Source organism: Physcomitrium patens, chromosome 22 (assembly GCF_059467195.1).
Source record: "Physcomitrium patens ecotype Gransden chromosome 22, ASM5946719v1, whole genome shotgun sequence".
NCBI classification, from domain to species: Eukaryota; Viridiplantae; Streptophyta; class Bryopsida; order Funariales; family Funariaceae; genus Physcomitrium; species Physcomitrium patens.
In genome coordinates this window covers 12,476,387-12,502,368 of record NC_143431.1, presented here as the reverse complement: position 1 = coordinate 12,502,368, position 25,982 = coordinate 12,476,387, and the positions used below count along the sequence as shown (strand labels likewise).

Below are 25,982 nucleotides of genomic sequence, written 5' to 3'. Positions count from 1 at the left end.
TCAAAGAGGCCATTAGGAAATCGGAGGCAAGAGTTGTAAAGTTTAGGGTTTTGGCTACAATTTGTGTGCAAATTTTATAGGGTTTGGAGTTAAGGTGAATAAGTTATAGCCGTTTGAAGTTAAGGTATCAATTTGAGACCTACTGTTACTCTTTTGAGTTTAAGAGGAGTTTTACGGAAGCTTTTGGAGATCGGAAGGTGCGGCTGAAAGGGCAACTTCAAGACATACATCTTTTGCGAAGGAAATTTTGCATTTGGAGTTTATATGAAGGAGTCATAGGGAGTTAAAGACAACGCATTCAAATCAAAGGAGTAAGTGAGTGGTTTTGTTCAAAGTAGTGTTAGGAGCCATAACTTGAGTTTTCGAACGAAATTTTGACTCAAACTTTGGGAGAATGTAAAAATTTGTGTTAAGAAGCTATCTATATAAGTTTCGTAGCATTTGGACTTATGGTTTGTGAGATATGAAGAAAATTGCGCGCGGATATATAAAGATTAGGGTTTGAAGCGACTGTTAGGGTTTTGAAGATATCTCAAGATCCGCGACGAATTTGCGGTTGAAATTTGTTGTACAAGTCAATAACAAAATATTAGTACTTCATGTAAATTTCGATCTTGTTTGGACGGTTGGATCAAGAGTTATGAGGTGTTGAGGTTCGGGAGAATCTCCATACAAGGATATACAAGGTTTTAGAGTACTTCTACCATATTTTGGGTGTTGTTGGTTATTTAAGATTTAAGTATTTGGTGTAATTGTCCCAAAAGGAGAATTTATATATATAAAATTAGGATTTCTTTATTTTAAGCTTGATTGAGCAATTAGTGACACCCAGAAGCCCAGCGCTTTCTTGAGGCAAAACCTCTCTATCCCGACATCGCTTTGCACTTTCAATTGCCATCATGCTCCCTCTCTCAAACTCTTAACTGGAATTACTACGCTCGAAAACATAAGAAACACAAGAAATAGCAATCTCAGAAAACAACCAAGAACAACAACATACAATGACCTCTAACTGGTGTTCCACTTCTATTCTCTTACTACCGTTGATCATGACAACATGTTACCCATATTATCCATTTTTCACCTCCGTCCCATCTGACACATTAATAATTACTAACTATCTTTTCAGCCGCCTCTACACCCTAATGCAGTTATACCATACTTAGGTCTATCTTGTGTCCATTCGAAGTCACCCCTCCAAATAAATAAAAACCTGTCCCGGATTTTATGTATTATATAATCGTAATCGATTCTCGTTAATGCAGGTACTAGAGCGATGGCCCCATGAAATCCTCCAATTGAATAGACTCATTGAAAAAACCTTCAATCACCCAATACGGCCCATGCCAGAAAACTTAAAATTTTTCCGAAAAATGATTTAATCGGCTATCATATAGTTGGTTTTTTGATGCTTAATCTCATATGTGTTCGTCAAGGCAGCTATGATAGCATTTAGGAAATGGGTGTCACGATCACTAACTGATTCCTTCGCATATCCAAATCGAGTTATAATATTCTCATACAGAAAAGTAGCCATCGTACTGGTATTATTATGGCAGGTAGCAATAGCCTCTGCCCATTTTGTTATATAGTCCATGGCGACTAAAATATATTGCTTCTAGCCAGATTTTGATGCTAGTGCGATGGGACCGATAAAATTAATACCCCATTTTTCAAGCGGTGCTTCTGCCAAGATTGGAACTAACAACATGGCAGAAGTATCCGTGGGTCGACCAATTCGTTGACAGGGATCACAATGACAAACAAATTGGTGCGCATCAGTAAACATTGTAGGCCACCAATATCTGGCCATTAAAGCCTTGCGAGCAGTATTATCTCCTCCAAAATGACCACCACAACTATCCAAATGGTAACCTTTGAGGATCAATTGTACTTCACTTGGAAAGATAAAGCGGCATAAAATGCCATCTTTGCCTTGTTTATACAAAACATCGTGAATCATTGTGTACGGGACACTCTTCAGAATAAGTCACTGCTTAAGCTTCTTGGTGAAAGTTGACAAAAAGATGTGGAAGGTCAGAAATTGAATGATTTCACTATACTCGAGAGAAATCACATCCACCACAAATAATTTGGTGTCGAAAAGAGCATCCGGGATAGGCTCGTTGCTGAGAATATTAGACTACTAGGATAAATGATCAACATTGGCATATTTCTTCCCGGGTCATACGACAATCATAAAATTGAACTCTTGTAAGAGTAAGACCCATCGAGCAATACATCCACTCAATTGAGGCTTATTAAACATGTATTTGAGGGCATCATGATCCACATAAAAAATAAATGGATACCCAAGAAAATAGTACCAAAATTTTTGAATTGAGTATATCATATCCAACGCTTCTTGATCAATAGTAGTGTAATTACGTTCGATAGCCACCAATTGCTGACTGACATAATAGATAGGATGATCCAGACCCTTGTCATCCTTCTGACTTAATACCAATCCAATAGCTACATTGGATGCATCAACGTATACATGAAAGGGCTCCGTCCAATGAGGAGCCACCAATATTGGTACAGAGACCAATTTTGACTTCAACGCTTTAAAGGCCATAGTACATTCCATGGTCCAGATGGGATTAGTCCCATCTGATGGAGGTTTCTTCAGTAAATTCGTTAAAGCTTGACAAATAACTACGAACAAAAAAATGAATCTTTGATAATAATTAACATGGCCCACAAATCCACGAACACCGGAGACCGTCTCTAGTCTAGACAAGTTCATTATATGCTATCCTTTATCAAGATCCGTAGCAATACCACAGCTGGAGATGATATGTTTCAATAATTTACTGGACGGAATACCAAATTGACACTTCTCCGAGTTCAACGATATTCCAAATTTAATGCACCGAGCCAAATATTTGCCCAGACAATTAAAATGATCTTATTTTGTACTGAATGGACAAAAGTCATCTAAAAAGATCTCCATAAACATCCGGAGATAGTCTTAGAAGGCCTGAAATGTGGCTCTCTAAAACATGGCTAGGATGTTACATAACCCAAAAGGTATCACGCGATAAGCAAATGTGTCCCAATCCGTAATAAAGGTCATCTTAAGCTAATCTTCCATTGCAATTTGAACTTGATTATATCTGAAAAATCCATCGAGGAATGAATAACATTCGTAATCGACTACAATGTCCAATATACTATCTGTGAAAGACAATGGAAAGTAATCCTTCTTGGTGGCCACATTAAGTTTTCAGAAATTCTAACAAATGTGGATTTTTTCATTCTTTTTTGGTACCATGATGATTGGAGAAACCCACTCGCTATTCGATATCGGGTAAATAAAACCAACTACAAGAAGCTTGTCCAATTCCTCCTTCACCATGAGGGAATATTTAGGATTAAGGCGATGTCACCTTTGCAGTACCAGTTTAGCATTCTCTTCTAAAATGATACGACGCTCATAGACGTCAACGGAAATACCCTTTAAATTAGCATAAGTCCAAGCAAAAGCAGACTTATGATGCTAGAAAAATTTTGTCTAATAAGTCAACTCCTGGTCCTTAATACCTTCGTAGACCTTAATTATCCATGGCTCTACTGTGATCATCAAGTTAATAGTTTGACATAAAGGTGCAACGGTGATGTTTTGTTTCAACTCCCGCACTGATTGAAAATCAGTCGATAAGTCTGACATGTGCAAAGTACTGAATCTTATGTCCACGACACTAATATGGTGCACATCATACTTGGTCATTCAATCAATACTAATATAATCAGAGCTTTCCAAATCCGTCGGATATATTAAGTACTCCCCCAGACCTCCACATTGGTACACCACTCTAAGGTGTTGCGCTACGTCCGTAATCAGTATGACTACATTATCATCAGAGCTAAGCTCATCGTCCGACATCAATTCAGATGTTGGCAATTGAAACTCCCCGTGATAGTGTACTGGGTACATTTGTAATACCATTTTATCGCTGCCCTTGTCAATTATCAAAGTACCTCGACTCCAATTGTTCTTGGCCTTTGCTTGATAAAGCTAGGATCGTCCCAATAAAATTAGATATAATAAAGTCAAACGTTGTAGCCAAAAGATGATATAATCAATTGCATATGTAATACCAGCAATTATAGTTTGAACACTCCGTAAAATATCCATTGATTTAACCCGACTATGATCTGCCATTCGTAATACCAATGTTATAGATACTAAGTGTTCTAAATCTAAAGCATCTATTGTATCAGCATTCATTAAATTGACACTGGAACCACCATCCATCTGAACACTAGAGATCATGACACCGTCAATTGAAACATCGATGGTTGGTGCACCTGGGTCAAGATTCAAATTGACTTCACAAACTTCCTTATTAAGTTGCCTATGCCATGTTAACGATGAATTTAATGTAGAATGGCACTCTAATGCGACCGCTAGAAGTTGCTTCATAGAAATAGAAGGCCAAATAGCATCCAGATCCTTCAATATGTCATAGGATTTCATATTTAGGATAATGCCCAATATCCTCTTTCTTTTCATTGGTTGAAATTTAACTCCTTGAGGTAAGATATTCTTCCGCCTTGGACTCGAAATTGGAACAGCAGACAGATTTTTCTTGGAATTCATGCCTCTAAGAGGAACTTTCAACAGAAAGGGCGTTTTTCAGAACGGCATAGAAAACAAAATAGCTTGAAATGGATCCGAAGCCTCCGTAATCAGTACCTCATTGGGTAGCCCAACCGAGTTAGGTCTCATATTGGGTAAGAGGCCCGTAACAGGACCTGGATTGAATGTGCCCATAATTGGGTTACATTGGTCCTTCACTTCGGGATCACCCAAATGTTGAATTGGTCCTTTCTCTTTTTGCTAACTCTTGGTAAGAAAGGCTTGGATACATTCCACCCGATTTATTATAGAATCTTGAGGACCTTGATTTATTTCCTCAATTTTTCTTTGATTTTGGATCTGTTGATCTCGATTGTTGAAATTGAATGGAGTATTATATTGCTGATAAGTATGCCCCGACTACTTGTAATTCCCATAAATTGGTGCATAATCGTCACTAACTTTGGAATTGGAACATTCACTAGCATAATGGCCAATCTGTCTACAACAAAAACAACAAAGTCGTCTTCTTGTACCTCCATCAGGCATATTGGATGTCTCTACTAGTATATACCTACTAGGCTTGTTCCATATAGGATTAGAAAATGATCCTAGTTGTCCCGTTGGAACGAAGGGAACTTGGTTTGATGACATCGATGGAGTATATTATTGATACGTCTACTGCTCATTCTCGTACTTCTGGGGGTTTGATGCAGATCCTTAATTAAAATTGGAACTTTGAAAGTTATTGAATGCTCAATTTTGTCGATTAGATCAATTTCTATTCCATCCAAACGTATTTCTCGATTGAACTTGATTGACGTCCCAATGAGTTGGTGGGATCATGGTCTGGTTACTGAATTGTTGTTGCCTTTACAAATTCCAACAATTAGCTGTTAAGTACTTTCCTCCGCAAAATGTACATTGACCCATCATTTATGAGGGTGAAGGGCATTCTGTTACCAAATGACCATGGCCCTTACAATTATTGCACCAAACATTGGTTCTAGTATTGGTAGGCTTTTGCCTCTTTTTCTTATCCTTGGCTATATTGACGGCCATTTCCTCCATTTTTTTCATCAAGTTCAATAACAAGGCTTCATTGGAATCTTTTAGGGCTGGTATTATTGGTAACTCTGTCACAATTAACACTTATTGATACGGAAAATAGGGAGCATACGATGTTGTCACATTCGATGGCATAGCTTGCAATGGAGTGATATTAATTGGCCCTTGAATATTGGCACTGGAATTGGACCTTGTATCTAAACTCCGTGGATAAGCATCCACTAATCCGTTCTTAGTCAGATTTTGATAACTGCCTTGAACTGGAATAATCCTAGCTCCCGTAGTTAAAAACTGAGCATAATGGCATTCCTCCCAAACCTTGGCTCTATTAAGGGATGCAGACACCGTAACAGATTGAGCTTCCTTTACAAACATTTTTAACTCTGGTGGTTGCAAACCATTGATTGATATGGATAAGATAAATGCCTCCGACATTTGGTGATTCAGCCACTTATTAAGTATATCAGCTACCTGGCCATAATACAATTCCACCGTCTCTCCTAAGATCATTTTTTTGTTTATTAACCTCTCTCAAAGATGATCCACAAAACCTATTGGCCAAAAATGGATTAAAAATGTATTCTTCAATGCTTTCCAATTCGAAAATTGATTCACTGGTTGGCAGTTGTACCATTCAAATATCGTGTCTTTTAAGGTTGCCGGCAACCATCGTAATCAAATATCTTTGATTCTTCTATTATTGGCTATACATGCTGTTAGAAATTGAGACAAATGTTGATCAAGATCCACACTCGAAAAACCCCTAAAAGTAGGTAATGGAGCCATTCTCGTTGTGCAATCGCTCACATCACCCATTTGTACTACTATTGGAACCGCTAGACCAGCCGTCACCATTGAAGAGGACAATGTGCCCCTTAATCTCTTATTACAATTACCACTGTCTTTCTCAATTATCTTTTTTAGACTTTTCAACCTCCTCAATTTACTATTATTATCCCTGAATAATTTTATTGGTTGAATTAGAGGTGAAAATGATGGATTTTGAAGTACGTTGAATTGATCCTTATTGGTAAGGAATTTATGCCATTCTATAGAACCAGTTTTTGCTATTGGAAAGGTACCCAATGGAGTACCTAATTCTTCTAGGTTTCCTCCACTTGCAATTAATGAGCTCAAGAGATATGCTGGGCTGTTGATAAAATTTTCTGCAAGTGCTCTTGGAAATTTTCTTAATGGTATATATGTCTGAAATATTAGAAATCGATCAGCTTCTAGATATGCTCGGATATGCCGACAGACATGCAACTATGGCTTAATCCAACTTTATCAATCCTTCTTTTTTAACTTACATTCTTACTCGTTTCGCAACGATTCTCTTACTTGCACTCTCTCTTATCTTTCTTTCGACTAGCTAAATTTCTTTATTGCAATATTGTCATTCTTAATAACCATAATCTTTCATTATATAGTACTGAATTTGCTTCCTATTTCTCAGCTACTCATCTGGCAGTTAATTCCTAATACTCAATGCTATTGTCATTCCCTGGCAATGGTGCCAAAATGCAATTGTCGTTTTACTTATTCTACAAATTCCTTTTAGAATAAATCTATATAAGAGAATTCAAACACATAGAAAGACTAAGCGCATGAGCTTTACTAGTTAGGATCACACAATTAACTGTATTCCAAACCACTAAAATACCAAGAAATACGACAATGCTTCTTTCCAAGAACAATACTCCTTCATCAATTGATAACAATAGTATGCAACCCTGCACTCTTAAAAGACTGCTCAAAATTCATAAATTCCATCCAACACCAAGAATAACAGACTTCACTCCAACCAATCTGGATTCACAAAATTTTTGTAATCACAGACTTGCTTTGTCTAAAACACACACAACTCTCAATAAACAACAATCATAATCTTCCATCCATAATCAATCTTCCAATAACTTCTCATATAATTCAATCACATAATATTCCAATTACATAATTAATAACTCATAAATCAATCTTTGATTTATTCCACAGACTCACTTCTTAGTATTCAAAAACTATCCATTACTCTTCAATAACAAAAAAAAACAAAAAAAACATAGAGGTAGCACCAAGCTTAACCTCGACTCATGACTATCACAGTCTGGCACCCCAAAAAACTTCTACAACTCTTATATAATTGCTACTAATTTCAAGATTCTAACCGTAATCCTATAATAACTACTTTTAATAATTGAATCAATCATCCCTCCTCCTAAACTGACTATTCTATGGACTATTAGTTTATTTTATCAATATCTTACAAAAACAAACTAATATCTATTCTACAGGACCTTTAGTAGATAAGTTTGTAGAAGCATTTGTGGGAAGGGCAATTTATTCAATAGGTGATTTATATTCGGATTATGATCAATTTCAACTTGCGCCTGGGAGTAGAGATCTAACAATAATGAGAATGCCACTTGGATTACTTAAAATATGTACTCTCCCTGAGGGTGCTACTAACTCAGTTGCACATATGATAAATGGGATGAACAAGGTATTAAGAGACTTTATTCCTGAAAAAACTATGCCTTTTTTAGATGATGTTCCTATCAAAGGATGTAAAGAAGGAGAAAAAGATGAAACTTTAGATGAGAGGGGGTGTTGCAAATATGTTGTTAATCATATACAAGATTATGAAAAGATTTTAATTCGACTTGAAGAGGTTCATCTTATACTTTTAGGAGCAAAATCTATATTTGGAGTATAAGAAGTTTTTATTGTTGAATATTTGTGTGGATTTTATCAGAGAAAGCCAGATCCAAGCAAAGTTGATGCAATTGGAAGAATGAAAGATTCATGTGACTCTTTAATGAAAGTACGCAGATTTTTAGGAGCTTGTGTATTTTATTGTATATAGATTCCTTATTATGTTCATGTAGTGGATCCATTGTATGAATTATTACATAACGGTTATCGATTTAAGTGGAAAAGAAAGTATACTGAAGCAATGTAAAAGCTAAAGGTGTTATTGGTGACACCTCCAATTTTAAGAAAAATTGATTATGACTATAATAGATAAATAATTCTTACTATGGATACTAGTCCTATTTCTATTAGATGGGTTGTGAGTCAAGATGATTCTAGTGGAAATAGATTTGCAGTTTGATTTAGAGCTAAAGTTTTAAGTACTTGTCAACGTATATATTCTCAAATCAAAAGAGAACTTTGGAGAGTTGTTTCGGCTTTGAAAGCTGAAAAGGATTATTTGATTGGTGCAGCAATAGTAATTGAAACGGATTGCTTACTATTATTTAGAATATTCACTAATTATTCAATGCCAGATATTGCAATGTTGAGATGGATTGCTTATATTAAGTCATTAAATTCGGAATTTATGCATATTGCTGAAAAAAACAATTTAATAGTAGACATGCTATTTCAAGCAAGTTATGAAAGAGATGACAAAATGGTTGAAGACATTGATGATGTTGGGTCAAAATTCTATTCAGTATCAAATCTTAACAAAGAAGACAAGCTATTTCTTGAAGAATTTTATGAACGAAAATTACTGGATATTGGTTATTACATGAATATCTTGACTAAGCAAGAAAATTGATCTATAAAAAAATTTAAACAAATAAGAAAAAAAGCATATGGATTTTTGCTTCAAGAAGGATTCTTATGGAAGAGACCAAAGAAAGGAATTGGAATGCCACAAAGAGTGATAGGACTACTTTTGCTAAACTTAAGAAATAATATTGGTAGAAAAATATGTATCGAGATGTACTCTTATTTGTAGAATCATGTAAAATTTGTCAAGCGTATTCTAATATACGACATCAAGATGATCTTCATCTTATATATCCTCTAGCTATTCATTTTAAATGGGTTGTTGATTTTGGTTATTATGCTAATCGGGTTATGGTAAATGAGATATTTGGTCTTAGCTCGTGAAGATTTATCAAATCAAGTAGAAGGAAGAGCATTGAGAACAAAAACTACGGAAGGAATTTGTAGATTTTTGCTTGAAGATGTTATTTGCCGCTACGGATGTGTAGGAAAAATCATTGCAGATCATGGAGAATCAAATGCACTAGAAGCTCGTGAATTCTTTGAAAGATGTAGAATTAAACTATCATTGACTATTACTTATAATCCTGAAGGAAATGTAAAAAGTGAACGTGGTCATCCATCGATTGTGAAAGCATTAGTTAAAGATTGTAATAGAAAGGTTAGAGAATGGCCACAACTTTTACCATTTGCATTATGGGTTGATCGAACAACTCATAGCTGAGTAACGGGATATATGCCTATTAAGCTTATGAAAGGTCAAAAACCAATTATGCCAATTGAAGAAAAAGTATCTACTTGGAGTATGCTACCATGGAAAGATGGATTGATAAGAGAAGAACTTCTAGCTATTAGAATTCAACAATTAGAGCAAAGATCAAAAGATCTGCAAATAGCATTAGAAAGGTTAAAAAGAGCGAGGTTACAAAATAGGACACAATTTGATAAGGAGCATCGATTGAGGCCTAAAGCAATTGAAGAAGGTGATTGGATTTTGGTCTATGATAGTAGGTTGGACAATCAACATAGTACTTTAAGGAAGTTTTCTAAACGATGGTTTGGACCATATGTAGTAACAACTATTCATGATAATGCAACTTACTCATTGCGAGAGTTAGATGGAACAAGGTTAAAAATACCAATTGTAGGGAAGCGAATAAAAATATTTAAACAAAGTCATACATAAATAAATATAGAAGACCTTGGTAAAGACATAGATATTCTTCAACAAGAAGATGAATTTGACATGGATAGCAAAAATGATGAAGACGATTTGGACAAAGACTTGGAGAACGTATTATGAATCAAACGACAATTAGGTTATTTAGTGCATACCAGAAGATGCACAGGTTCAGAGGGGTCGGATGTCGTGTTGTAATACGATTATATGGTAAAAATATAAATAAAAATGATATTATTAATATTTAGTCATTTTAGATGTTAGAAACAGTCGCCAATTCTAGTGCCAATATTCAAGATCAGTTAATGTCACCCCATTGGCATCATCGAACTAAGTACCCTCCGTACCAACAAGAGAACCAAGATTATTTTCCAACCCTACATGAAACAAGCCTAGTAGGTATATACTCGTGGAGATAGATTGATCATTATGCTAGTGAATGTTCCAATTCCAAAGCCAGTGATGATTATGTGCTAGTATGTAGGAATTGCAAGCAGACGAGGCTTACTTATCAGCAATATAATGCTCCATCCAATTTCAATAAATGGGATCAATAGATCCAAAGCCAAAGAAAAATTGAGGAGATAAATTAAGGTCCTTAAGATTCTCTGATAAATCGGGTGGGATGAATTCGAGCCATTCTTACCAAGAGTTGGCAAAAAGAGAAAGGACCAATTCAATATTCGAATGAGTCTGATGTGAAGGGCCAATTTGACCCAATTACGGGGACATCCAATCCAGGTCCTGATATAGGCCTCTTACCTTGTATGAGACCTAACTTGGTTGGACAACCCAATGAGGTTCTGAATATAGAGGCTTCGGTTCCATTTCAAGTTGTTCCGTTGTCGCGGTAGAGAGAGTTTGCCTCAAGTAAACCCTGGGCTTCTATCTTTCACTAATTATTCAATCAAGCTTGAAAATAAGGGAAGCCCTAAGTTTATATATAATTTTTCTCTTTTTGAGTAATTACACCAAATACACAATCCTCAAGTAACCCACAACTTCCAAAATATGATAAAATCTTCTAAAATCTTGTTTATTCTTATGTGGAGATTTTTCCGAACTTAAAAACCTCATATCTCCTAATCCGACCGTCCAAAAAAACTCAAATTTTACATGAGGTACTGATGTATTCTTATTAACTTCTACAATAATTTTCAACCGCAAATTCGTTGCAGATCTTAAGATATCTTGAAAACCCTAACAATCACTTTAAATCCTTGTCTTTATACATCTACGTGCAATTTTCTTCTTATCTCACAAAACATAAGCTCAAATGCCACGAAATTTGTATGTATAGCTTTTTAACACAAAATTTTACATTCTCCAAAATGTTTGAGCCAAAAATTCGTCCGAAAACTCAAGTTATGGCTCCAACCATTATTACAAATAAACCAGCTTACTTACTGCTTTTGATTTGGAGGTGCCGCCTTCAACTCCTTACAACTCCTTCATGTGAACTCCAAAAGCAATAATTCTTTCATAAAAGATGTAGGCCTTAAAATCGCCGTTCCAATCGCATCTTCCGATTTTCAAAAGTTGCTGTAAAACTCCTCGTACTTTCAAAAGAGCAATAATATGTCTTAAATAAACACCTTAACTTCAAACGGCTATAACTTCTTCACCCTAACTCCAAATCCTCTAATTATTGCACATAAATTATATCCCAAATCCTAAACTTTATAACCTTAGCTTGTTATCTCCAAATGCTCTCTTTGAAGTCGCCGAAACTCTTGTTAAGGTCGTGGCCAGCCTCCTCAAAGCACATTGAGAATGGTATTCGACCAATAGGGATGAAGTTCCCTATTCCTTGCCTTCATCCGACCATGCCTTACTTTCATCCCTCCCAATTAGCCTCCTATTAGTTTAGATTTTCATCCTTAGGTTTCCACCTTCTCTCAAGGCTTCATACTAAACATTTAGGTCCTATATATATATTTTAATGTCAAAATCAAAAGAAGTAAAGAAACAAAGTAAAGTTTCTTATACCAACTCCTTTGAATTTAATCTACTAGCCACTCTAACACACATCTAGATTTATCAACATATAATATGTTTTAACTAATTTTTACATACTGTAAGCATTTACTGTACGACACCATTTTCTATGTCATTTCGGAAAAAACGTCCTTTCCGTGGAAAGATCCTCTTAGAGACAAGAATTTCGAGGAAGCACCGTTGATTATTCCAATTTGGAGTCCAGGGCGGGAGAAAAAGGGACCACACAGAGTTAAAAGAGAGGAGAGGATAAGAAAAGGGGCATTTGGAGATAAGGGTTTTGGGGATCGGAGAGCTAGCTTCAAGCTCCTTCGAAAGGTGTAGAATTAGATTTCATAGGGTTTGGGAGGACTTTTGCAATCGTTATTGAAAGTCAGTGTTTGTATTGGTGAATTGGATTTTTTTTGCAATAAAATTAAGGCTGATACTCTTGACTATTTTGTGAAATTAGAGAAACTTCTACAATTGAAATTTAGAGGTATCTAGAGGGTTGGGTATGCTGAGTGGATGCAAAAAGTTGTGTTAATCTAACGGAACAGATAGAGGATATTTGACCATTAATGTAAAGAGATATCGAAAGTTAGCAGATTAAGATTATTTAAGGTTTTTGTAATATCTGGAGATCTACCAGCTATAATAAGGTGACTTTTGGCGTGGTAAGTCGAGGACTTCTAGGCGGCGGTCAAGATACATCAGTGTGGATTAACGACATTTTCTTGCTACTTGTAAGTTAGATTGGATTGAAACTTCTTGAGCATTTAGAAGGCTTGCAAAGATACTAGTGGTAGAAGTTTACAACCATTGGACGGTCATATTGAGAATTATAGCTTGCCGAAGCTTACTGTCTAGGATTAGGGTTAAAAATAAAAATAAAAATAAAAATAAAATAAAAATAAAATAAAATAAAATAAAAAAATAAAACTAACAAATAATAAAAGACTTGTGCTTATAATATCATGAAGTTATTAAAATAGTATTTCTAAGTATTTTGTAATGGAATTAAGCTTTTACATTGAAATCCAAAATAGTTGTATTTAGATGGTTGAAACCCACTAGCCTATCCGGATACTTGTAAAACATTATTTTATCTTCTACAGCTAGACGCCCAATGCGTTCTCAAACAAGATAGCACGTAATACGACAACACAAAGAGGCATATTCCTCCTCAATAGCAGTTTTTTATTTTGACCAATCAGAGCGATACATTGCTTCCTTGATGATTTGAGGTTCAAGATCATCTTCCTTGCAAGAAAAGGCTTCTATAATCATATGTGTAAATGATTCATCTACCATAAATAGATGGTCTGTCTTAATTATCATCTATAGCTCAATACAAAATAGATAATTTTTTATTCAACTTGTTCTTATTCCTTCCAATTCCAAGATTATTTTTCACATGAATTGAAAATATATTATGCATAGATATATCATCATGAATTGATGGTCCCGCAAGATGAGTGGCAATTTCTTGAGAAATAATACCAAGATTAATCAATATTTTAGCTTTCTTCTTACGTAGTTGCTTATCTAGTCGATAAATTCTTTTAGTTGTTGTTATTATAACTTGAGGTATTATAGTTAATAGCACTGCAATCTGAGCAGGTGCATTCTGAGCCTCATTAATAGGAACTCTTGTAATTTTAGGTGCATCATTGAAGCCATTAGATATTTCATCTAGGATCCATTTTAGATGCAAAATCTTAGCAACTTCAGTTTCAGCCAAAGATGTCCTAGGATTGGGATTCATTGTAAATGTTTCCAATGCTCCAAATACAAGTACTTTATTTCTATATTTATTGGATACTCTTCTTTAAAGAGATGGGAATACATTCTCTTCAAAACAGCAATTTTGCAAATGTGCACGTAATAATGTGCCAGTTGATGAATCAACAATATGAATAATGCTTGATGAATCAAAACCAATATATATACCTTCTTATCTATGAGTTCCAATAGTACGCCATTGAAGTTCTAGTACTGAAATCTAAGCACGGCAATGAAATACTCGTAAGTAAAATATATTTGGAACACGACTCAAAATAAGCTCATGTGGTGAAACAATGTCAAGAAAAGAAGGGCAGAGGTATATTAATGATGCAGCATATAAAATTGCATGTCTCTACATAGATGCAAGTAAATTTGCATGAAGAAGGAGTGGCTAGGTAATGAATTGTATATGCTTTATAAATAACTCTGTAAGTCTATTTTGAGCATGTTCATATCAAACACAATATGTCAAGTCAATTCTTGTTGCAGTATAATAGTCTTCAAAAGACTTTAATGCAAATTCTTTTGTATTATCCATATGCAATGTTTTTATAGGATAATCAAGAAAATGTGCCTGAAAATAAATAAGTATAGATATAAGATTGGCAAATACCATGTTTTGACTTGATAATAATGAAACATATGATTGTTTACTTGATGCATCAACAAGGACCAAAAAATAACAAAATGGTTCCTATATTGGATTAATAAGTCCACAAATATCACCATGCAATCTTTCAAGCATTGGTGGTAATTCTTGTGGAAGTTTCCAAATTGAAGGCTGAATAATCATCTTACCTTACATGCATGCACAACATAATTCCATAGAGTCTACATCTGCAGGCTTTAAATTGTGTCTAGTTATACATAGAATGATCTTTCTAAATAATGTAGATCTTGGATGTCCCAATTGTCCATGCTAAAGAGAAGCATGACTCTCTGTGATAGATGATGGAAAATTAAATATAATGGGAGGCTAAATCGCAATTCGGTATGAACCATTTTCTATAGCAAAAGTTTTTTTAAGAACTTTATGGTTCTTCGCAAGAACCAAAATCTCTTTTCTATTTAAAATAGTGGTCAAGAGGTGATAACCATTGATACACACATCTTGGTAGCTGATTAGACTTTGAGGTGCTCAAGATACAAACATCACATGTTTACATTTTATGATGGAATCCACAAGTAATTTTACCATCGTTGTACCTTCTTGGAAACAAAACTCATTACTTCAAGCCATGGTCATCATATTTTTAGTTGGCCAAGTTTAAGATTTTTTAATAAAAAATCATATATCTCGTAAGATATTATGTATTGTTGTAGAAGTAATGAGCATATCATTTAGTTTATCATTAGAGGTTTTGTCATTCATATAAACCTCTAAGTCATCAACACCAATTGAATCTATCGATGCATCGATGGTATGAACTTCACGAGCCTCAGCTCTTAGTTTCTTATTTTCTCAAAATATTTTAATAAAATATTTTGAAGTATGGCACATATATGCTAAATATCCAATCATTCAATATTTATGGCAAGAATGCATCTTTGATTGTTGTTTTTTACTATAATTAATAATAAAATATTTATTCTTTCCATATGAATAGAAATGGTCATGACTTTGATTGCCTTGATGCTTATGAGCATATTTTTCATGTTTATATAATTTTTTCCTAGACTTTGAAATATTAAGTGCATGAAATTTTGGAACTGTAGTTCCAATAGGACGAGCTTCTATATTGCACAAGAGTAGCTTATTTTTCCTCTCTGCAAGAAGTAGATAGGACATGAGATCAAAATGACTCTAAAATTTCATGTTCATGTATTTTTGTGCAAGCACAACAAATACAGGAGGAAATGTAGAGAGAGCTTTCTCAATCATTTCTTCTTCAGAGATGCTTTGTCCACATAATCGTAATTGTGAGGCAATACTATACATTTCACTATTGAAAGCATTTAAATTTGGAAAATCCAAAATACGTAAATATGTCGAATCATGACATGCACATGGAAGGAAAATGGTCTTTTGATGATCAAACTTTGATTTAAGATTCTTCCAAAGTTTTACAGGATCTTCCATTTTCAAATATTCATGTTGTAATGTAGGTACAAGATGATGATGAAGGAAAAGAAGTGCTTTCCAATGGATAGCATGAGGAATAGAAATACTTATTGTAGGAGATTCTTCAAACATAATAGCATCTGAGAGTTGTTCTGTAAATAAATTTGCTTTTGCCATTTTTGCCCATAATAGATAATTATTTCTATCCACACTCAATGGTGGAAATAAAAGAGCTTGAAAATGTTGGGATGCATTGATAATAGTTAGAACCATAGTAGAAGTAGTTGAAGATGTTAAAGCATTCATTATAAATAAATCTGTAAAGGTTTTGGCCTCGCGAGGTCCTCGCTGATTAACCAGCTTTGAAACCGACAATGGTGAAGCACTCGGCGGAGTTAGAAAGATCACGACCCAGAGAGCAAGAGCTTGAATTTCCCAAGTCAATGTTGACAGTTACCGCAGTACCACGAGGGACCAAGCAACCATGGCAAACAGCCGCCGTTGATGATGCCAGTTTCGAGGCGCTTGGGCCCCTTTGCCACGTAGTCACTGGTAATCAATCAATCGTCAATGTATGTGCCGCTGCAGCCCGATCTACTGCCAGGTAATGAACTGCAAACCCGGGATCATGTAGGGTGATTGCTCAACACATGTAAATGTTGGAAGTATTCAGTACGACAGAGAAGTGAAAGCATATTCCAGAACAATTCCCGAAAGTTTCTGTACCACCAGACTCGAAGCTTCACTCATTAGTTCCATTCAAGCCACTAATCACTGAATGCAATTTCTCTGTGTTTTTATCCTTTGTCCACAAGCAGGGAAAACCCATAAGTAACAAAACGCTGTGGCACATATGAACTTGGTGAGATTGCTGGCATCCAGAATACCTGCATTGTCGACTATGTGTCAATTTCTGGACGGATTAGACAACATTGCACTAAAATTTGCAACTTTAAATTCCAAAACACCAGTTCAACATGATTGGAAACAATCGTTCTCTAGAAAGTTGGAAACTATTTCTCATTGTCACACCACAGAATTCTATCAAGTTAAAAAAAAATAAAAAATAAAAAATTACCAGGGATTTCTGGGCTTTCGTACCGCAACCCACGACGTAGTATATACAATCTGGCTATCCTACCTCCATAAAGCCTCATCTATCAACTACAAAAATGCTTTTGCACATATTGAAGACTGAATTCCGCAATATTTAGATTTAGACTAGAAGTGCGTAATCTAATGAAGGGGACCAAAATTAAAATCAAACTTTGCTGGGCACTTCCAAGTTTTCTCCGATTTCGGACACCAACAACGGAAAATGCTAGAATCAAACCGACTGTGTAAGATCACAACCACGCGACACAGGAAGCAGAGATGGTGCCGCGGCTGCCACCCATGTCCGCTCCTGAATTCCACCTCAACGATAACGACTGCTTCTCGGCTGCAAGGTCACAAACCTCAACAGAGTTCAGTGCGGAGCAGTATCGGTGACGATTCTGCGAGTACTCTCGCGTGCCCCCGATGATGTATAGGTTGCTGCCCACACTCTCGCAGGCGAATCCAAACCTCGAGAAGGACCTTGCGTAAACCTCCCCGCCGTTTATGTGTCCCAGCTGGCTCCAAGAGTTCAAAGTCTTATTGTATGCCATGACTCTTTTCTGGTGCACGCAGATGAGCTCACCGTTCACAACTGCGCTGGGTTCCATTACCTTCTTGTCATCCATGTACATATTGGGCACGAAGCGCCATGTGTCAGTCTCGGCATCGTAGACCTCGGCGGAGCTCCTCTGGCTGTTGTTATAGTGATTCTTAACATACTCACCAGCGATAACCCAGAACTGCCCGTCGAGCGCAACTCCCTCGCAATTCGACCTCTGAACTGCCATGCTAGCTATTACCTTCCATGTATCGGTTTCTGGGTCGTAAACCTCAGCCGAGTCGAGGAATCGCGTGTTCCCTTGTCCGCCAGCGACATAGACTTTGCCACCTATCATAGAGGATGCGAACCAGCTCCTAGGAGTGTTCATCTTTGCGCCTTTCCTCCACTTGTTGGTGAGTGCGTCGTAGATTATGACGTCGCTGCACACCACTGATGTGGAATGTATGTTTGAAGCGGCATCACTCTTTGATCGACTTCCGCCTATAAGAAGCAATTTGTGGCCAAGAGCAACAGAGGCAAATCCTACCCATTGTTGGCTTTCGGAACGCCTGGGAGTGGGAGGGAGCACGGACCACTTCGCAGCAATCGGATCGTATGCGCGAAATGGAGCTCCCTGGGGAAAATCTGGAAGCACGTATATCCACCCTTCAGCGACGTCCATCTGCAAAATCGCCTAGCACTTTAACTCAGCTTTATCATGACGCCACTCAACCAGAAAAGAGAAGCACTTAGCAATTAATTATAGGATGTCCATACTAAGTAAGTACGGAACAAATATATCCTCCAGACTATAGTAATTTGAGACAGCACTCTACTTCGTGAAAATTAACATGTATGAAACTGATGCAGGGAATTGGTCAACAGGAAGAGAGGATTGATTGTGCTCGAACGCAGCCCGAGCCTGCAATATCCCCGTTCAATCAGGAATGTGATGGGTGATAGAGTGAAAGCGCTGATTTGAGTTTCAGAAATACCTTGCAGCGCAATGAAGCAATGTCCTGGTCCTCAGCCACCCGTCTCCACGATGAACAAACCAATCGCGTCTTGGCCAAGCTTTGTCGAGGCAACTGCGCAAAAATTAGCTTCATAACGTCGTCTGGCAAGCTATGGATCAGAGGACTCTTATCCTCTACACCAGTTTTCTGAATCTGCGCAGCTCGGCATCCCCACCACTCAGACAACACTTCGTCAATCTCCTCCTCCACGATCTTCAAGCTGTACCCCTCCACATTCAACTTCTGATTGCCTATCATACCAAGACAAAGCTTTCCAGTCCTGAAGCTCTCAGGCAAACACCCCGTACTCAACCCGGTCGCTACACCCATGGCCACCACGACAGGAAATTCAGACTCAACCTTCTAAATCCGATATACTGAAAACGCCCCCGCACTCTACAATTTTCATCCACAACAAAGTCTCAATTGGTACTCGATGGCGGTCTACGACGCCGCTCCTTTAAATGGATTTCAGCTCGATCTGTACTTCGTGGTCCTGAGCAAAGCAAATCGCTAGAGTCGTGCAGTGAGCGAGGCGGCGGAGCGAGCATTCAATCTCCGACAGCAGCGTCCGTTAAGAGCGAATGAGATCGACGTGTGATATGTTTATAAAAAGAATTGAGTGACGCCGAAACCCGACGCCGCGCAAGCAAAAGTCCCCGGCGGCCACTGATTATCCAAAGAGGATGATCCTGGTCCAAGTAAGCTAAGGCATCTGTTCGTGGCTGGCGTCGAGGGCCTCCTCTTAAAGCAACGACCCAATTGTGATGGTAGGGCACACACGTGGTGAGCTCAGGGAAGGGCGAAAGCCGATCCACGCCAGCCTCTGCAGCGCCTGCGTCAGCAAGCGCTGCAGGTGGGTCCTTTTGCCACGCCCAATACCGGCGCGCACACACCGTGCACGCTGCTGCTTCGCGGCCAAGGGCAACAAATCTGTGAGCGTCGCGACTAGTGGCGATCGATGTGGCCACACGCATTCAGGCCTCGCAGACCTCGCCGGCCTGGATTCTGTGGCCCTTGCGGGCCATGTGCGCCATCTCCGCTTCCTCTATCACTTCCAAGCTTCGTGAGGGACCTGCTTGCTTACTTCCTCACACGGCATCTCCTCCCCATTTCATCTGCCTCCTCTCTCTATCACTCACTCATGTGATGCGCCTGGCCTCCGTTTCCAAGGATTTTAGGGTTTTGTGGTGGGGTGATGATTTCCTTTGTTCATTCATTTGGCATGCCTTGTGTTGAACCTTGTGTTTTTGTCCTTCGTCACGCACATGTGGGGTGATGGTGGTTTTGCGGGTTTCGATCAGATCTAGGATCTCCGTGTACGATTGTGGCATGCATGATAAATACGTCACATTGTGTCAGATCTTTCATTTTGTCTTGTTTCTATTTAGCTTTTTGTTTTGATTTCCTCCTTGGGAACCGATTTGCACCGTGTCCGGCTTTTGAAACGTACTGTGTCATGCTTACAAGTCAAGTTTTGAATGTGTAGGTATTCAGATACCATTTGATGGTGGGTTTTGTTTTTCTCACAAATTTGTAGAATGGCTTTGTATATTACTGATGAACATATTTGTTAAAGCAGCCCAGAACATTTAATAATTAATTGCTTTGATTATGCAATTCATGGGAGTGGTGTTACTGAAGTGAGGAGCTTTGAAACAACCCTTGTGTTGGTCTTTGCTGTGGAACGGAGAGTGAATTGCCACCTTGTTGTGACACCATCTTCACTACTTGCTGCTTACACCATCTTCACTACTTTCATTATTATGCTTGCAAAAAGAAACTGGTTTAAACCAAATAAATTAAACCAGTTTTCATATGCAAAATTCTAATACAAGATTATCTCACTAACTTTACATGTACACATATGCCCAACTTGAGTGTAAACAAATTAAAAAATGGAATACTAGGACAAAAATGTGAATGATACCAAAGAATTACATGTTGCAAAGAGAAAATTAAGTTTGTGTTACTAAACCTTTTCGGCTTTTAATTTTGGTTCAGTTTGTAGCAATGTGTGGATCTTCAAGTCTAACAATTGTTGCACATAAAATTCACACAGTAATTTGAATTGGCTGCATATGTATGGCACTTAAAAGTAACCTCATTACACCAATGTGACACATACTTAAAATTGTTTTAAATTTTTTATTTCTCATATCTAGAAAACTGAGCTTACATGGTTTTGAATTCTATAAATACAGGAGCATTGGTGGTTTGCATCTCTTTAGTAAATATGTTTTAAGTACATTTTTAATTATCAAAATGAGGTAAAAATAGCTTTATACAAAAATAGCTTTATTTTTTACATGATATATTCCATTTTATAAAGCTACAAAATGATTAGACATGGTAAATCATATGGAAATGTTATTAACAAAGACAATTAATTATAAGATATAATAATGTTTTATAAAATTATGAATTTTCTTAATTTTGTATATTAATAATCAAGTGATTATCTGATTATATATAAATAATTTAAATGTGGTTAGATATATATATATATATATATATATATGTGTGTGTGTACAAAAATTACAGTCAAATAGTTTAAAATGTACAGAAAGTTATTTTTGCAAACAATATTCATTCACATACTTTTTACTTTTTATTCCCTAAACTTTTGGCACTAATATTTAAAAAGTTTCCTGAACTTGGCAGCATGGCTATGTCTCTTCCCTAAATAAACAAGACCAAGTCACTTTCTAAAAATAAGAAGCTTCACAAAGATGATGGAAAATAAATCCAAACCAAGTGAGGTGCATTCAGAGAGTAAACTTCATAAGATGACAACATTTTCGAATAAAATGTCGTTGAATTAATCAGAATAATCAATCCGCAGAAAGCCAGGCATGAAGAAGGGCCTACAGGGCTCAGTACCAACCCCTCTTCTGTTCATGACTGGTGTTGAAAGTGGCACACACTTGGGCACCGACCACGTTTGAATTGCCCGCCTTGGAAGTCCCGGCCAATTGGATTGGAAGATCTGACGTGGCTGCTGGATCGGGAGTCCAGGTAGGATTACGGTAGCCACGCACGCCAGTGATGTAGCAGGGCTGCCCGGCTGAAAACAGTACCGAGAAATAAATAGGGCTTGGCCAATTTGCGCTGCCTCAGTGGGAACACTTGTTTCCAAGAGTATGTATTGTGGCCAATCCCATTTTATGTAATTCTGTTTTGATAATTAGGGTTGTTTGTTAATTGTCAAATCTAAGAACCATACATGAATGATGACAAATAAACAAATTTTTTGCTTATGTTTATAAATATCATTATTATTTTTCATCATGTAATTTGATAGGTGATAATATTATAGTGTTTTTGATATTTAGAATACAATAGACAAGGGCACTCATCATTAGATGTTTTATCAAAGCTGCAATCAATTTTGCAACCAAGTTTAGGGTGAGTAGGTTTTTTCTTAAGAGGAAGTAGAGGACTATCTATCACTCCAAACTCTATGAGGTTGCTTCTTCAATAGATAATTCTAATACAAGAAATAAGTAGAGAAAAAAATATCATACAAATATACCTATACATCTTGTACCACTACTTGCACCAATGATTAAAACGCTTTAGGCTTACATTATTGTGGCATGCATTGTCCTTTTGCTATGCTATGCAAGTCCAATAATTAATACACTTAGTACTTGTATCAGATTATCTAAGTGAATTTGTATTTTTCTTTCTCTTGTATAATTTTTATTAAAGCTTGTGATTGTATTATTGTTATCAAATTTAAGCTTATTGGTACCAAAAGTTCAAGCAATGTATCCAATACGATAGATTGATGTACAAAGTAAAGCTTGTGGCTAATCTTAGGCACAACAATAAAAACAACCTACAACAACTAGGCTTGCATTGTCCTTTTGCTATTAAAGGATAGTATAAAATTATCAAAGCATGGATTCATGTCTATGATTAAGCTAAAGTGATTTCACCTAGATATCTACAATATAGATAAAGTAATTTCCATGATCTAGTCAAAGTGATTTTATCCTAATACCTACAATAAAGTCAATGTCCACAATATCCACAATATCCACAATCCAATCAATTCAAAGTGACTATAAGGTTTAAAATTAATATAATGAAATAATAAAAGAAGAGTGGTAGAGAATTGACAATCCTAATTTTCATCTTGTTTTTTATGCCTTTTTCATCTTAAATGCAAACTTCAAGTATAAGATAAAGCAAGATAAACCATTTCCAACATCTTTATGTAGAAATAAGACAATTGATGTTGAGTACAAGTAGCAAGAATTTTTTAATATGACATTTGACAATCAACTTATTTTATAGATTTCAAGATCTTTTCTAAGGCTCTAATTGTTGCTCTTGCTATCTATTATATCACATTATGTGCTTATTTAAAAGCATGCATTTGCACAGTCCTAAGTTCACTTGTCTTTTATATTCATAATCTTTAGCAATTGAGTGGTAATAGGATCTTGGCCTCATGCCATATTGAAAAATCATACAATACATGTGACAAACAACTTGATGCTTGGACAATCAACAAATTCAAGGATAGAGTTTAGTAAGGTGTCCAAATGAAGTGAATTGCACCAACTCAAAAAATATATAAGAACTTCTTTTCTAAGAGATATTGAGGCATTGAATTTTATGTAGGTATGTACGGTGACAATGCATAAGATGTAGCTAATAGCAAGGCTTATCAAAATCAACGAAATACACAATGTTTTGAATATGCATAGCCACGTGAATAGAATTAAGTATAGATATATATATATATATATAATATGGTTTGTATTTGCAATGGTCAATGCTCTAAAGCTTAAGCTTTTCACCAAATTTTTTATTTATTAACATAGCTCTTGACAAAGAAACTTATGGCTTTGTTAGAAGAAATGGCCTTTTCATTCAAAAAAAAAATTACTTGCAAAAACTAAATTTGTAGATTTGAAAGGCTTTATTTTAATTGTTTTAAGTCCTTTACAACTTAATCTTCTATTCTACTTTTAATCAAGATTATAATTAATATTAATTTGAGATATTAATCTTCTAAGAAATAGGCACATAAATATTATTTTTAATAGATATGTAGAATGTGGTTTTATTGGTCATTTACATAAAATGATGATTTAGTGATTATATTTTACTGACTTTTGGATCTTTGATTATAGATAGAAGTGAGAATCTAGCTCAAGATTGTAATGGATATGGACTTACTTCAAAAAACTTTGATTATAAAATCTAATATCCAACCTTAAAAGTTTTCTACTGAATCAATTATCTAATGAATCTTATTATTAATAGATAATTAGAGAACATAAAAAAGTCTAGTATTTGTATTTACTTTAGTATAAGAATATTTAAGGTTTGATTTGAATTATATTTAAATGAGGTTGCAACATATGTATAATAAATTCAAGTTAATTGGTAATGTAGTAGTAAAATATTATAAAATATAAACACCTAAAAGAAAGCAAGTATAGATTTTGTGTCCAATATCTTTGCAAATTTGCAATAATTTATATTTTCTCTTGTGCTTTTTTTTATTTTCAAATTAGAAAAAAAGACATTATATAGAATATAGATTTGATCTATTTATTGTACTATAAAGTGTCACGGATATATACATTTACCTCAATAATTACTTATATGATTAGATAGAAATATATAAATATATATTAATTTTATAAAGTTTTTTAGATGCGATTTTGATTTTAGATGTGTTTGTAGATTGGAAACCTGGCCAACAAGTTAACCATGTGTTGGTAGCTTGTGGAGTAAGTTAACTCCGTATAGTAGCTTGTAGAATAAGCTAACCATGTGGCATATATATAGATAACTTGCCTTGCAAGTTAAGACATGTGACTAACAAAGTCAACATGTTTTGGAGGTCCTATAGGACATCTCTATGTAGCTCCTAGTTAAGAGTATATATGAAAGTGTGATTGCTCGTTTTACTTATTCCGGAAGAAACCTCCCAACATAAACTCATATAGGGGGATTCGAATACGAGGAATGACTAGTTGCTTAAGCGTTCACGTTAGGGTCACACAATCAATTACCTCCTGAATGTATCGTCTCTATTTCCAATATCTGAACATACAAGGAAACTATAATCTCTTCCTTCACCTTATCGGTCTCTTCTTTATAGTAATTCAGTCATACCAATAACTGCTATTTCCACCAATATATTCACCTTCATAATCTCCAACTGTAATACTACGCCTTCACAGCTTTCAGCATACAATTACCCTCGTTCCAATCACTAGAATTCCTCACACAGAATTTCCATTCACATTACAGTGTTTCATACAAACACAGACTCATTCTCTCTGCTGAACTACAATCAGATTTCAGAATTCAATCTTTCTTCTTCTCAAATAATACCAATCACATTTCCATTCCATAATTCACTTTACAATATTCAGAAACTTTCAATCCTCTTATTCAAAGAAAATAACAAACAAAAGAAAAGAGGTAGCACCAAGCTTACCCCGACTCACACTATCACAGCTATGGCCCTCAGCTCACAACTCTCACTGTCTGGCCCCCTAATTAACTTCTACAACTTCTATATACTTTCCCCTGATTCTCCAGATTCTAACCGTAATTCTGTAATTAATCACTTTTAATAACTAAATCACTCATCCATCCTCCTGAATTTCCTATTATATGGACTATTAATATATTTTACCAATATCTTTCAAAAACGAATTAATATCTAATCTACATAGCTCCACTCCTATCTGTGCAGCATCCTCGCAAACACTCAATTAATACCTATCTAAAAATTATCTAACAAAACTCTATAAAAATTGCGATCCTTCTAACCTATCTAATTAATCAATTGTCACAGTATCTGTTATTGGTTCCACTGATTCTGGTTCCAGCTGCAAATCTTTGTCCTCCTCCAATCCTTCCATCGACTCTTGCCTCAACTGAACTCAAAGATCTTCATTATACTCGCCCAGTTCACAGACTTGAGCTTCCAATTTCAAGATCTAGGCATCTCTCAATTCCAACTGGCATTGAAAGTGACTCCTCTCTTCTGAAACTTCGGGAACTGGCAACGTCATTACTTGTGCTTGATCAATATTAACTAAATCTCCTACCAATCTTATCACCTCGACGTTCAAGGCCTCAATTTTAGCCCTTAACTACCCCGTTTTAGA

At 36.0% G+C, this 25,982-nt stretch overlaps 1 protein-coding gene across 2 annotated transcripts; it reads right to left on the bottom strand.

Moving 5' to 3' along the window:
- Positions 1–17,108: 17,108 nt before the first annotated feature.
- Positions 17,109–19,543, bottom strand: LOC112274651 (F-box/kelch-repeat protein At1g16250). Of its 2 annotated transcripts, none has more exons than XM_024504305.3 (2): positions 18,811–19,543; positions 17,109–18,509 (listed from the first exon to the last, which is right to left on the bottom strand). In XM_024504305.3, exons 1-2 carry the CDS (start codon positions 19,159–19,161, stop codon positions 17,523–17,525), a joined length of 1,338 nt encoding a protein of 445 aa, XP_024360073.1. In that variant the 5' UTR covers positions 19,162–19,543; the 3' UTR covers positions 17,109–17,522. The 2 variants fall into 2 exon arrangements, with proteins under 2 accessions (XP_024360073.1, XP_024360074.1); XM_024504306.3 differs by having other exon boundaries at positions 17,109–18,497.
- Between the last annotated feature and the right edge of the window lie 6,439 nt (positions 19,544–25,982).

What these genes read in the sequence shown, in the direction of transcription:
- LOC112274651 (XM_024504305.3), bottom strand. Translation starts at nt 19,161, where the DNA reads ATGGGTGTAGCGACCGGGTTGAGTACGGGGTGTTTGCCTGAGAGCTTC. An exon ending in TTGCTTCATTGCGCTGCAAG is followed by an intron (nt 18,510 to 18,810) that starts GTATTTCTGAAA and finishes TTAAAGTGCTAG; the next exon opens with GCGATTTTGCAGATGGACGT.